General features: G+C 35.4%; 1 protein-coding gene across 1 annotated transcript; it reads right to left on the reverse strand.

The window, feature by feature from the left end:
* Window positions 1–265: 265 nt before the first annotated feature.
* On the reverse strand, window positions 266–14,213 carry LOC129229747 (uncharacterized). The gene is made up of 4 exons (XM_054864116.1): window positions 14,144–14,213; window positions 9,262–9,474; window positions 7,694–7,822; window positions 266–463 (listed from the first exon to the last, which is right to left on the reverse strand). Exons 1-4 carry the CDS (start codon window positions 14,153–14,155, stop codon window positions 266–268), a joined length of 552 nt encoding a protein of 183 aa, XP_054720091.1. The 5' UTR covers window positions 14,156–14,213.
* Window positions 14,214–15,535: the final 1,322 nt, after the last annotated feature.

Here is a 15,535-nt window from a genome sequence, read left to right on the forward strand (position 1 = left end):
AATTGTTTTTCCGATTGCCGGATTTTAGATTACACCGGTTTTCTCAATGGCCACATTATATAATTTTGTTTAAAAAAGAGTATTTTCTTTACCAGCTCAGCACAACATTTCACAGCTGATAAGATACAGCTCTCAACTCTACACCACAGGTGTATTCAAAGAAAAAGACAATAAAAACCACTAAGTGCATCTCTTGAATTCTAGTTCGTCTTTTCTTTTGAAAAACAAAATCTGAAAAGTTTTCCCCCAGAATTTTTGGTCGTTTTCAACTGCTTTTGGGAACATTCGGAGGTGATGATGACGGTTGAGGTCGATTTCCAGGTGGTGAGCTTGTTCGCGGAGATTGATTCGCAGGTGAGGAGGATCTTTCAGATCTTCTGCTAGCCGACTTCCTCCTGAAGAACATTCGGAGATCATAAAGGGCTGAAAAAGCATGGATTCCTGCTAGCAGAATGCCAGTTGCCTTGGGAAAGAAAAAAGATTTATGATTCTTCAATTATGGAATACTAGCTAAGCCGTGCAAAGCATTCGCGCTCAAAATTTTGTTGTTCCATTCAATGTAAAAACACAAAATCTGTCAAACAAAACAAAAAAAAATCGGAGATAACCAGTACACATGATATGTGAACCTCTCCTCTGTCTTGGGGCAAGAGATGGTACTAGTAGCCCTGGTAGGTGCTGCTATATATACAGCATGATTTAGAAAAAAAAATTCAATGAAAGCCTACCTAGGATCTGATCTTTAAACGTATTTTACTCAAAACTTGAAAATGTCCCATTACAATTCTTTGCTTCTCACTGCTTCATTTGTGGGTAGCCCCTAATGCTTAAATCCCTGGTTCAAAGAGGTATTTGTGGATTAAAATTGAACCAAAACTTCCAAAAAAGTTGAGGATGTGCAAAATATTTCTGCATCACCACAAAATTGAAATAAACTATAACCTTCTTTTTTACTTTGTTTAACTTGTACACGCCTCCGTTAAAATTCATATACCCCCTTTTTAAGAACGCCCATCAGATTAAAAAACCCTCATTTAGGTCACCAACTTCTGTACTTTTTATTAAGAAGAACTTGAGCAAAACCAATTGACATAATCAACCCAGAACCCAACCGTTAAAACAATCAACAAACCTAAACCCTAAGGCAGGGTTTCTCAAACTTTTTCGACCCGCGGCACTCTATGAAGATTTAAAATTTTCTCACGGCACCGTAGCTCTACTATATTATGTAAACAACTTAAGTTATTATTTTCAGGGGGTTTTAACCACACCTGCGCATAGTTTGTGCAAGAATACGCACAGGATCATATCATCCTCCAAAATATTCCAGTTTTACGTATATTATAAGGATGAGGGAGTGTTAATAAGGCGAACCATGGTCCTATCGTACTACAATCCAGTGTTGCCAGATGGTCAAATCCAGATTTTCCCAATTCCCTTCCAACTTTTCCCCAAAAAGCGATGTTTTCTACCAAAATTCCCCAAATGCAAAAATTATTTTTCCACTAATATTTTCATAAAATGAACCGACTTCCTCTAATATTTTTGTCTCTTGAAAAATATTTTTTTTCCCCAAATAGCCAAATTTTCTTATAAAATTCGCCAACTCTTTTTTCTTCACATTTTCAATTAGTTTGTAGCATGGGGGTGTGCACCTTTATGCGATTTTTTGAAAATTTGATTTTTTTCTTTTTCTATTCCAATTTTAAGATTATTTTTCCGAGCAAAATTATCATAAGATGGACGAGTAAATTACCAAGTTATCATAACGTGGGCAAGCCAATTGGCGAGAAATTCATCATGCATTATTTGTAAATATACAGGGGGACCAAAAGACCTTTTAATTTTCTATTATGGGCAAAGCTGTGCGATTGCCACTAGTCATAAATACAAACGCATGACCGAGAGATAAGAACTAACCAAATATTTTTTTTCTACTCGCATTTACTACTCTGCTTCTGTATGTACATTTAAACTATGATTTTTGTATATATTTATCCAAGAACATTCTTCATCACACTTATTTTTACCTGTTTCACATATCAACTAGTTACTCACGCAGAACATTAATGCGAATTCCGTAGCATAATATTCCACATAATGCGAAATGCGAATTCCATAAAGTTGAGCAAAGCTAACCCAACGCTGTTTGATACAATGTTCCCACTATTTCTTGACGCGAATTTAAATACGAAAAAAAATTCTTTTTTCCCTAGGTTTTTTTTCCCCCAGGTTTTCCCCAAGGAAAAAAATTTTCCCCGAAGAATTCCCCTCAAAACCCATTTCCCCAAAATTTCCCCAGAGAGCACCAGATTTCCCCAAAATGGGGAAATTTCCCCCAATCTGGCAACACTGCTACACTCTAATTTTCCAGGTATTTGAATCTCGGTTAAAAACTGACGGCATACAAAGGCATTTTTCTTTCTGAATTCGTGAACTACATAACTTAGGTTTTAAGAACAGTTTGCAATTATTTTTATTCTTGTTAAACTTCAATGTACCATTTAGGGTGTAGAAACAAAATTTACCATAAAATGCCCCTCTGCAACAAAGTTTGCTACTGTGTTGCCTGGTAGTTAAAAATGGTTTGTTGACAACGCTTTACAAGTTAAGCTTTTTGATGACGATAAAAGAGGAGTAAGTGAATTTTTGTTATAATTAAACTAGTATGTTGAGGCCATTACGAAACTTTCTTCTACGAATTTTTGTTATAATTAAACTAGTATGTTGAGGCCATTACGAAACTTTCTTCTATATCTTTCTTACAATTCTGATCCCTCCCCATGTTCCCAACATTCCCAACAAAAACAAAATTACACACGCCAAAACTTGACGACCATCCCCAATTCTCGATTTATCTCAAAAGCAATGCAAAGAATGAAAATTGAAAATTATTTTAAAAGCCTTGCTTAAAATAATTACAAACATTTATTTGTTAACAAATACAAGATGGCAACAGTTAAAAAGTTTAAATCATTGAGATAATATTTCCGATCATTTCTATGCAATTAAAATCACGCGAAATACGCAGACGACAGTCTATTACAATTTATCTTTCTTATTGTTGCATTTATAAAGCTATTTTTATTCACACAAAAAAACAGGGTGATCCAAAAGTCAGGACGAACTATAAAAATCAGCCTCCCATGGTGCGATAGGTGCCAAAATTGAACCAACGCCTGTTTACATATGGATTGACATTAATTCCAAATTTCATTGAGAACGTAGCATCACTTCTTGAGATATGGCACTTAAAATGGAAAAAAAAGTACGTTCGATTGCGCCACCCTCTTTTCAGCAATTGACGCCAAAATAGAATCAGCTCTTATACCCTCTAAGGGCTACGTGTCGATAAATTTTTGTTTGATTACGTTCAATATTTATTGAGATACAGCAGTCACAATTGACGGCAAAAAACGTTCTATAGCTCAACCCCCGTTTGAGCTATTGACACCAAAATTGAATCAGGATCTGTTCCTGTTACTGGCAACATATGGACCAAATTTTGTTTGATTCCGCCAGTTACTTCCTGAGGAATAGCAATCACGCGTAACTCAAAAAACGTTCCATTGCTCCACCCCCCTTGAGGGAATTCGCGCCAAAAACAAATGGGCACAAGTTCACATAGGGGCACATATGTGTACCAAATTTCGTTCGATTTCATGCGGTAGGTTTTGCTGTAGAGCGACCACAAAAAACTGGTCACACACAGACGTGACACACACACACACATACAGACAGACAGACATTTTCCAAAAATAGTCGAAATGGACTCAGCACACCTCAAAACGTTCAAATCCGTCAAAATTCGAAATTCGAAAATTTGCACGAATCCAATACTTTCTTCTATATATTAGATATAGAAGAAAGTAAAAAAATCAACGAAGCCTACCTTAGGACGTAATCTTTATACGCGTTTTACTCAAAACCTGAAAATTTCCACTTACATCCCGTTGCTTCTCACTGCCTCATCTCATATAGCACAGCTGGCAGTAACGGAATCAACATCATCAAACGTTTTTAATGCTACTATTACCACGCGATATTTTTTATTATATTTTTGGGAAAAATCATTAAAACAAAATATAAAACTCATTGAAAAGCAAAAGATATACACTAGATTTGAAACAAACCTGAAGCTATGCGGCGTTTATTGCCGTGTACAAAATTCAGTATACCACTAATAATAATTAATATGGATATTATCTAGTAAACAAATAAATAAACAACGATAAAAAAACGTTCTATAGCTCATCCCCCGTTTGAGATATTGACACACCAAAATTAAATAAGCACCTGTACCTGTTAGGGGCAACATATGGACCAAATTTTGTTTGATTCCGCCAATTACTTCCTGAGGAATAGCAAGCACGCGTAACTCAAAAAACGTCCCATTGCTCCACCCCCCTTGGAGGAATTCGCGCCAAAATCCAATGGGCACAAGTTCACATAGGGGCACATATGTGTACCAAATTTCGTTCGATTTCATGCGGTAGTTTTTGCTGTAGAGCGGCCACAAAAAAACTGGTCATACACATACGTGACACACACACGGTACACGGACAGGCAGACATTTTCCAACTAGTATGTTGTGGCCATCACGAAACTTTCTTCTATATTTTTCCTTTTTCTGATCCCTCCCCATGCTTGACGAGGAAGCAATATTCCTAACAAAAACAAAATTACACATGCAAAAACTTGACGACCCTCCCAATTCGGAACTCCAGCGCTCGAATACGCTACCTTGCGGTGATTTATAAAACTGCGTCTGCACCTAAAACATTGCCACGTTGCGCATCACGTGTGTCTGTTGACGTAAACACAGGCAGTTTGTTCTGAGTATTTATTAACGCAATCGATGTGTCTTAGTTTGCTTTCAGCTACAGAAATTAATTCGTCCCTTAGTAGTATTCTCGAGCTTCTCAAAATAATGTTAGTTTTTCTTATTTCTTTCAAAAAAGTATTAAATGGTGGAAGCGTAAACAAGAAAACTCTGGATTAACAAAATTGGATAACGTTATACCAGGTAAAATTTTTTATTGTTTTGTATGAATTTGTAAGAATATGAGTTTTTTTTAATCTTAAATTAATTTAACTAATCATATTTTACAGCAGCATTTAGTTGGAATGGACAGTATGCAAAATATTTTCTTGAATATATTATCGTAGAACAAAATGAATAACCGAGAAAGAATTTACTTTATTCCTTTTATTCTCAGCTGAAAGGTATCGCCAAATTTGTTTAGGGTTATAGTAGTTTTAGTATTGTGCAAGCAAAGTAGCCTTGGCGAGTTTTCGCGTTTTTAGTTAAACCATTTTTAATTTTTATCATGAGTGGAATAAAATGGTAGTAAGATTACAGAATTCGATAAGTAAAAAGAAATAATGGTCAATCAACTGAAAAGAAAACTACCACCATATATAAACTGTGAGTACACATTTTATTTATTTTGTTCTGAGTGAATTTGAATAAATATCAGTTTTTCAATTCGATGAAAAAAAAACGAACTTAACAACATTGACTGGACACTTTTCTTTAACCTAATTCCTCATAAATGATTTAAATAAAATTTGTTACTACAGTATCCTACTGAAATAGACAGTATGCAAATAAATTTTCTTGAAAATATTTATCGCAGAACAGATTGAAAAATCCAGAAAGAACGTTAAGAATTTGAACAATAAAAAATAAAAGTTCGCCAAAAATCTGTTTATAGAGTGTTATGGTTTTAAAATTATGTGAAAGAATAATGTATCTTGACAAGATTTCGCATATCAGGTAAATTATTTCCATGACGAATGAATTAAATGCATGATTTCTTTGGATATCCAATCATATAGTCATAGAAATAAATTATCTAGTGTTAAATGTTACTCTTGACAGTCTGCCACGTATGTGCACTATGTGACAAAAATGTCAACAAATGCTGGAAATGTCACGAAACTGAACTTAATATGTACTAATGTATAGAAAAAACGGTACAAAATGAAAATGCCGTTCGAAGCGAACCAAAAATTTATGAATTCCGAATTCAACATCGTGAAAATGGCTGCTTCAGAACAACTTACTGTGTGTTCTACATTAATTGTTTACTTTCGTAATACTTTTTGGTTTCTAATCTCTTTCTATATGGGTCAGAATATCCACAAGACTTTGAAAAATCTTTTCAAACGAATAAAGCGAAAAAATCATACATACGAACAAAAATCACAACACTTTTAGCATTTTCTTCGCTACCACATGCTTTTGTTTTAGTTTTCAATTCCGCCATTAAACAGTGACTGCAGTGCCCCCTATAGTTCGTTGGAGTTGCGAATGTCTGAATTATTGCAAAAGCAAAGCAAAGAGCGAAAATTGAAAGTTATTTTAAAAGCCTTGCTTGAATTAATTACAAATATTTTATTTGTTAACAAACATAAGATGGCAACAGTTAAAAATTTTAAATCATTGAGATAATATTTCCTATCATTTCCATACAATTAAAATCACGAGAAATACGCAGACGACAATCTATTACGATTTATCTTTCTTATTGTTGCATTAATAAAAATATTTTTATGCGCAAAAAAAAAAAAAAAAAAATCAACACCTCTTGAAGCGATCGGCGTCAAAATTAAACCAGAGCCTGTTTACATATGGATTCACATATATTCCAAATTTCAACCAGAACGTAGCATTACTTCTTGAGATAGGGCACTCAAAATGGAAAAAAAGAACGAGTGTTTGCGCTACCCCCTTTTTAGCTGTTGACACAAAAATAAAATCAGTTCTTATACCCACTAAGGGCTACTTGCCGATAAATTTTTCTTTCATTCCGTTCATTATTTCTTGAGATACAGCAGTCACAATTGACGACAAAAAACGTTCTATAGCTCAACCCCCGTTTGAGTTATTGACACCAAAATTGAATCAGCACCTGTTCCTGTTAATACCAACATATGGACCAAATTTTGTTTGATTCCGCCAGTTACTTCCTGAGGAATAGCAAGCACGCGTAACTCGAAAAACGTCCCATTGCTCCACCCCCCTTGGAGGAATTCGCGCCAAAAACTAATGGGCACAAGTTCACATAGGGGCACATATGTGTACAAAATTTCGTTCGATTTCATGCGGTAGTTTTTGTTGTAGAGCGGCCACAAAAAACTGGTCACACACAGACGTGACACACATACATACACACACACATACATACATACACACACACATACACACAGACAGACAGACATTTTCCAAAAATGGTCGAAATGGACTCAGCGCACCTCAAAACGTACGAATCCGTCAAAATTCGAAATTCGAAAATTTGCACGAATCCAATACTTTCTTCTATATATTAGATATAGAAGAAAGTAAAAATGGTCAAAATGAACTCAGCACACCTCAAAACGTTCAAATCCGTCGAAATTCAAAAATTTGCATGAATCCCACACTTTCTTGTATTGTATTAGATATAGAAGAAAGTAAAAATAGAGGATCTCCAGACTGATCAACCGGGCATTATTTGGTGCGTTTAATTATTATTTTTATACCTTCTCGTTATAGATTGATACCACTGACACTTCGCAGTACCCAGTTTGAGAACCCCTGCCCTAAGTTACGCAAACAATTTCGTAAGTTAAAATTTCCTTTCCAACTGTCGCTATCTCGGCTTTAAAGAATGCAAAAAAAAAAAAAAAAAGCTTTAAGGTAACTTACCGCTAGGACAGTCCTGGCGCTGAGGGTGTCTGCATAAACTTTTTGGACTTCTTCATCCTGGTACAGCAAGAACAGGCTGGCCGATGCGCAAGACAGCAGCAAAGCTTGGATGAGGTTAAAGCCGAACAGCTTCGATGGAAACAAATTATTAGAAAACTTGGAGTCGATCGTGTTTAAAGTTTTTAGCACTTAATCGAGATCAAGCCGCCCCCCTCTCCCCACCGCGACTTTTTATTGTTTATTTTTTAGCTCTTTTACTTAGAACACTCTTAGGTATGAATATTTAGGGACAAATATTTGATACCTAATTATAATCAATTTAGTGAGCTCAAATTTCACTTTAAGGTTGTTTCAAAAAATCCACTTTATTATTATCCAAAGTTTTAAAATCTGTGCCATCAATACTGTTAAGAGTCCGGCCACCTCAAGAAATTTTTATTTATAGCTATGTACAAGAACTGTAGTTAAGGACTGCTAAATTAACCATAGCAATTGATACCGTAAACTCAACGGTAACTCACGAATTTACATCAAAATACGCAAAAACACATCGCAAAGACTTCACAAAACAAAGCGAATACACACTTTCCACCCAACGGCTGAGACCTAGACGATTAAAAGGCAAACTAACTCTCGCTGCCATTCACAGGAAGCCCGGTTATTTATACCCAGGAAAGAAATATCCAGAAAATCCTACTACGTTCTACCAATTTCTCATATTTTCTTTTTATTCATTCGCAAATCTTATCTGGGGATCATATACTTTGGTCGAATGTTAGGGGTTTGTATGTACATTACAAGAAACAATTTACAGGTTAAGTTTCTTCGATAATTTTGTATGAAAATTAATGGAACAAACGCCAAATTTAGCTAGATTACAACAAATTAATCATGAAAATAATAACTATTTACAGAATTTGTAACACTACGTTTATTTGCGCTAAATTTGAATGAATATCATGGTTGAGTCTCACTGCGGGTCTATGGTGCTTGCTTTCCTGTGTTTTGGAACTAATTTAGACAGAATGCGGAAGGCAGTACAATTGCATTACAGAATTGAAATACAGTTACAGTCAACTCTCGATAGCTCGAAATCCCAAGGGAGTGACTAAAACGTTCGAGTTACTGGTAGTTCGAGTTATGGGAAGTTTCCACAGCAGTCTCAAGAGTTTAGAACCCGATGAAAACAAAGGAATATTTGAGTTATAAGCTTCGAGTTATAGAGATACGACTGTAAAAAGATAATTACTTGGAATTGGCAAAAAAAAAAAAAAAAATCGCGCAAAATTAATTGCTGAAATTCGTTGAAACCGTGCCGAAGAGAATTTTTGAACTAATCCTGTGAAAGGGAGGCGAAGTTTCTTATTGAATTGCGATCTTTTTGGTTAAGTAGACCTATCTTTTTGAAACAGTTATTTCCAAACTTTTTTCCATTACTTTAAAGTTACTATGCTTTGTATATTGTTTAAGCATTGTCATTTTTATTATATGAACAAAAATGCAGCTTGTCACTAGTCCCTGTTTAACCTGAAAGATCTCTATTTATTTATAGGCATACATGTACTTACATAGAGGCTGGCTAACAAAGCAGTGTTGCTCCTCTTGCTGAACAGGGAAGTGGCGAGTACGATGATTGTGTCGACGAGTGTGTAGAAGTTGAGGAAGAGGTAGAAAACCTCTCGACAGTTCGCCACGTAGAAAGGGGCCACCGTCATGCTTATTTTGTCATTAACGTGTGTGCTCCAGTATGCGAAGGCCCCGATGTGCATGACTGAAAACGACTGAAAAAGAATGAAAAAAAGTAAACCCTATCATTCAATTTCATTTTTCCAAAATGAAATCTGAAAAAGAAATTTTTTTAAAGGAAATATGGTAAAGTTATGTCAACATTAAAAGCTGTCCTTTTTTCTTATTCGAATGTGCCGTAAGTGTATGCAGCAAACTATTTTTTGAAAATACAATTACCTTTTTTATTTCAAGTTAAAGCGAAAATTTCCCATACATATGTCCCACTTTGAAGAGAAAAATTCTCTCGTTCATTTTAAATTTTCTTATCAATTGAAAAGTCTGGGCTTTCTTCTGTTTTCGTAAGATGAACTTTGTTCGAACTTTCTTTAGAAGTTCTTTAGAATGTCTAAGCAATTTAAAATAGTAGAAAAAAGCCAAGGCCCAGTGACACCTTTTTGTTTAATGGTGGCTATATTGTTTTTTTTTTTTTTTTTTTTTTGTTCAGTTATATACCTTTTTACGTTTTTGAAGTTAAAGATTTTTTTTTCCGCCTTCTAGTTCTTCCTCCGAATTTTATCTATTAATTTTATTATTTTCCTTCACTTTCTTCTGATACATTTTTAATGCATTTCCGACCATTGCTTCGAATTTGTTTAACTTTCAACATATTCGACCATTTTAACACACATTTCTCTTTCCATCATTAGAAATGAGAAATTCGCCACACTATCATTTACGTCCATGTGGGATTGCAGTGGGACAAAAAAAAAAAAAAAAAAAAGGCTTGCACTATTCGAAATGCAACACCAATCGGGAGGTCTGAACCCCCCCCCCCCCCCCACCGTTTGATTTCGATTGTTCAAAGCTTCAAAGCGATTCAGAACAGCTAAAATTAATGTTTGAGAAAGTTGAATTTTCAATTGTTCCCTATACCATAGAGTAAAGAAATTACATAGAGAGGATCCGCTATTTTAAGAAATTGAAGCCGGAAACCGCTGTATCCCAAGATCCTTAACTTCTTGCTAAATATCTTGATATATATTTTGCTTCAAAACATTCCATTACTGAATCTCAATTGGTTGTTAATTTAAACTTAGATATTGTTATATTGTTGCAAGTTTATGAACCACGTCTTTGAAATTGCATTAAAACAAAAATTAAAATGCAAACCAATCCGCCAGCTACTCGATTCGGTCTCATTGCGATATTGGTGAAAACTTTTCTCGCGAAGCGATAATGTTATCATAACTCAGCTAATAATTGCACCGCTGTATCCCATAATTCCGACTTCAATTACATCTCCTTTTTTACCATAAACGGGGCCTCTACACTGTTAAAAATTCAGGAAGATTTTCTGGTAATTGTTACTGTAAAATAGCGGACTTAACGCATCGCTCATTTTTACGGTAATTTATACCGGAGAAATAAGCGATCCCAGCTCCAATTGGTTGCTGCGGCCTACCGAGGAAACCGTAAAATTTTACAGTAACATTTGATTTTTACGGTAATAGTTACTGGCAACATGGATGCCAGTAACAATTACCGTAAATTTTCCGGAAATTTTTTAACAGTGTATGTAAATTTCTTTACTCTATGCCTTATACAGACTTTCTTTTTTTAATCTTACTACTATTATATATGCGAAAGTTTGTCTGTATGGATGTATGGATGTATGGATGTATGGATGGATGTTTGTTACTCTTTCACGCAAAAACTACTGAACGGATTTTCATAAAATTTTACAATAATATAGCTTATGCATCAGAATAACACATAGGGTAGTTTTCGTCCCATTATGGGGGGCAAAACCCCCTTAGGGGGGCAATAAAACACAATTTTCGTATAAATTCTCTAATATTGGGAGGAAAAAATACTTGCACATATTTACATTAAATGTCCATCGAAAGCTCTGATTTTTCTGCTGAAGATGGCACCTGTTCGAAATTTCTAAGTAGAATAAAAAACGAGTTATGAGCTTTTTAGTTCCATGTTCGAAGGCTTTCCTCAACTCAATACAGTATTTAGTGTATCATCTCAACTCCCTGTCGATAGCGGCAATTGTTGTATTGTTGACTCTCTTTGCTTTTCGTGACTGTTCAAGGCTTTTCTCAAGTCAAATCTTGAAGTAAGATTTTTGCACAAGATTGGCAAATAATACATGATTTGGCTAATCATTTTCCACTTAAACGGAACTTTAATGTAATTAATGGTTTTTATTATTATTTATGCTGATTGAACGCTTACTCATTATCCAATCAACCAGCAGATCGCCAAAATTTTTGCAGAAAGATTTCCGTAGCTGATGCATTTGGCAGTTTTTTCAACGTCGCTGTTTTTGAAGCCGAAGACTACGTCATAATGTTTCTCAGCTTTCACCATGTGAACAAAATATCGCCAATCAAAGAATTTTCAAAAGACCTTTTTTACTGTGTTAAATAATCCAGCAACTAAATTAGGCAAATCCATAAACAGCACAAAAACTTCCATTAATATTCCTTTTTGCACAATTTCAAACAATCACCAGATTTTACAACTTATTTTGGAAACATTTCGGATGAAACTGTTTAGCGCCATTTTATGGTGACCAAAAGTATCTCAGAATCTGGCGACGATATCTCTGTAACGAAAATTAATATCATATCGTTTTACAAAGGAAGGAAAGAAGGGGGGAGAATCATCGAAGGTACCCCAAAATGACTCTCGCAAATTCGGTAAAATCGCACCAAGAGCCCACAATGATTGAAATTTCCCAAAATAGCTAAAGCAAGTATAACAGTATAAGGGGATTACGAGCGCAGCTACTTTTTTTAAATCACTTCGTACTTCATTAGCCATACAGAGAAGGTTTTAGACTCCATGTTAAAAAAAAAGTATCAACAGATTAATCTTTTTAAACATGAGAAGATTAATTTCATGTTTTGGAAATTTGTATTTGCTTAAATATAGTGCTTTCGTTTCTAAATCAATACTATTTTGTTCTTTATACTTATTGCTATTTTAGTTTTATGGGTAAAGAAGAAACTCGATTTTTAATCACGTCAAAAAGATGTGTTTTAAATTCTTTCCTTAAAACAGAAAACAAAAGCAAGTAACGATTTTTTCTCTTAATTATTACTGACCCAGGCAACGCCGGGTATTTTCACTAGTGTTAAAATATTATGTAAATTTGAGAAATAATATAGCATCATTTACGTGACCTTTCCTGCATGATTTTGCCCTCCCCAGCTACAATTTTTGTTTCAAAATAAGTATCTGAAAAATTAGCTTATTTAGACTGGCAACAATTTCAAAATATGCCTGCAGAATATTTTTAATTTGTTTTTAATGTGGGGGGAGGGGGTGAGGGTGTTGCGACCAACAAGCTCAATATGCTGAAACTTCAAAAGAAAGTATGAAGTAAATTGGTTTCTTTATTTGTTTCAGCAAGGTGCTCCCCCCCCCCTAGAGCAAGAGCGCAGCCCCCTTCCCCCACCCGAAGAGCAAGACCCTCCAAATAGAAAAAAAACCATAAAAACGACCCCTCAAAATTTCAGTTTTGTAGTTTGAGACATGACCCCCCCCCCCTCCCAGTTGGGTACCCCTGGTTTTAGGTTAGAAAACAATCTATCAATTACTGATTAAGACATACGGTGAATGAATTCTAAAGCTGACAACGCAGATATTTCGCGTATCCATTGATAATCTTCAGTAGGTTTTGATTATTAAAGAGGGTGTTAGAATCAAAACAGTTATTTGGACGTAATTAAAAAGTGAAAATACATGTTTCGTCACGTTCTAATCTAGAAATCTCAACAAGAAAATCAACACCCTTACATACTGAGCGCGGTATGATGGAATATTTATTCTAGAGAAGTACTTTTGATCGGTAGCATTTATTGCTGGCTACTAGAAAATCTTTATATTCTTAAAAATTCTTAAATATTTTTAGTTCACAAAGTTATAACTCGACAGGGTTCAAATTTTCAACACTTTGCCATCAGCAAATCGTTTCTGTTACAAATCTATACCACCCTGGGGCATAAAAGTTTCAAAAAGTGCCAATTCTTCAAATGTGCAGAAATGAAATTATTTGTTAACAGTGTACTATGAAATCTATCGCTCTCGGGTTTTATATACTCAATAGATGGCGTCACTTATTCGAATTCCAGGAGTTCTCAACCTTTCAGGCTCTAGCCCCCTTGAACACCGACAAGAAATCTCCCCTCCCCTCCATAGGTGGTTAATGCAAGTAGTACACTAGGAAACCGAAGCTAATTAGGATTGCTGTAGCTTAAATAAAAATCGCGATAATTTCACCCACGAAACTTAACGCTACTACACAAAACTTTATTTTGTAAAAAGCATAGTTAAAACAATACCATGCAAAAGCAAATAATCTTTTTTAAAGGTAATCTAGGATCTAGGTGAGATTTGCTTGCGCATCAGTCACTTTCACATCACTTATTAGAGTTATGATATTGTTATTTAATTTTCACATGTGGCCCCAAAATTGAGTAATAGGTCCCCAAAATTGAGTTGGTCGTTATACTTTTTATTTCATTCTTAATACACTCACGCCTACCTTGAAATTCTTCTACGCTCCCCCCCCCCCTCAGATTGAAAATCTCTGCCGTAGAAAAAGGATAGTTGATGGCGCCATCTATTGAGTAAGTAGATAACTAGAGCGGTAGATCACTTGCTGCACCAATCCCAATCATTTTGAAAATATAATGTTTGACTCACCATCATGAGCATGCGCAGAGTTCCAGGCACTGCTTTAATATGGAGCTTCTTTTCGACACCTATGGATAAACTTCGCAACGTAAAGCGATCCGAATCGTCTTTTCGTGGCATTTTTTTTTTTCTTTTTCAGCAACCTTTAGACGTTATTTTCGATAAATATGACATTGCTGAAAGTTCAATCTTCGTCTTCACTTCTTCAGCGTTATCCCCACAATTCTTATTCCAGAGCTGAAAAAATGACTGTCTCAAAGAATGCCAAAAATATCATTTTGTTACTTTTGATGCCCTTTCAATCTCTTACAACCTTATTATGTCCTACTCTATAACAATTAAAATTCTTTTGAAAAATTATTTAATTCAATTTATTAGAGGCGACGTAACGTACCACTTTTGGTTCTCAGCATTAATTACAAATGGCGCCTCTGTTATTAAAAAATTGAAGTACAGTAAAACCACGCTAAGGGTCTGTCCATAAATGATTTCATGCTTTCTTTTCGACATTTTTAACCTCCCTCCCACCTTTGTCACGAAGTGTCACTCTTCAACATGCCCCCCTCCTCCCACTTTGTTACCCATCACGCTACTTTTCAGAAACATCTAGTAAAAAAAATGCGTGTTGTCACACTTTTTGTTACCTCTCCCTCCCCTTGTCACGAACTATCACACCTTCACGAACCCTCCTCCCTCTCAAAGCGTGACATAATTTGTGGACAGACCCTAATCCGAATCCAATTGTCGGAAATTCTGATTAATCTGAATCGAATTTTTATAAAAAAATTCTAATCTATTCATGGATATGTATATTTCATGACTTTTCGTGGTACTTAATGAGAGGTATTTTATTCCTTCTGTTGGCAACGATCAGTATACTGTACCCCTGCGCGTGAGGGGGGGCGAGGGGGGTAAATTTTGTACATTGTTTTTTTATTTCTTGCCCATGCATATTTTTTAGCTAGAAAAAAGAGGCGAGTTTCGACGCGACGTGGCATTGATGTTATTTTTTATGGGGACGTAGAACATGCTGAGTTGGCGCCAACATTCCCGTACAATAATTTTCGCTACATTAGGGCACTTTACTTCCTATTTCAGCTGAAATGTTTCCTTCATCAGGCGCGATGAAGCACAAAACCACAAAATTTAGGAAAAAAAAAATAATTTGAATTCTGACATCTTGAATTCAAATTATGTTTTTCGCAATCACGAGCGTGTGTATGTAGGCGTGTGTGTTTGTGTGTACGGGTTGTGTGTATGTGTGTGTATGAATGTGTGTGTGGGGGAGGTATGTGTATGTGTGTGTAGGCATATGTGTTTGTGTCTGTGTGCATGCATGAATGTGTGGGTATTTGTGTATGTGTGGGTGTCTGTATGTATGCGTGTGTGTAAGTGCTTGTA

Source organism: Uloborus diversus, chromosome 9 (genome assembly GCF_026930045.1).
Source record: "Uloborus diversus isolate 005 chromosome 9, Udiv.v.3.1, whole genome shotgun sequence".
Taxonomy (NCBI): domain Eukaryota; kingdom Metazoa; phylum Arthropoda; class Arachnida; order Araneae; family Uloboridae; genus Uloborus; species Uloborus diversus.

Bases quoted from the DNA above. Each gene is read 5' to 3' on its own strand.
- LOC129229747 (XM_054864116.1), bottom strand. The intron at 7,823-9,261 runs GTAAGTACATGT...TTTCCATCGAAG, and splicing joins CTTTGTTAGCCAGCCTCTAT to CTGTTCGGCTTTAACCTCAT. The intron at 464-7,693 runs GTAAGTTACCTT...TTCTTTCCCAAG, and splicing joins GCGCCAGGACTGTCCTAGCG to GCAACTGGCATTCTGCTAGC.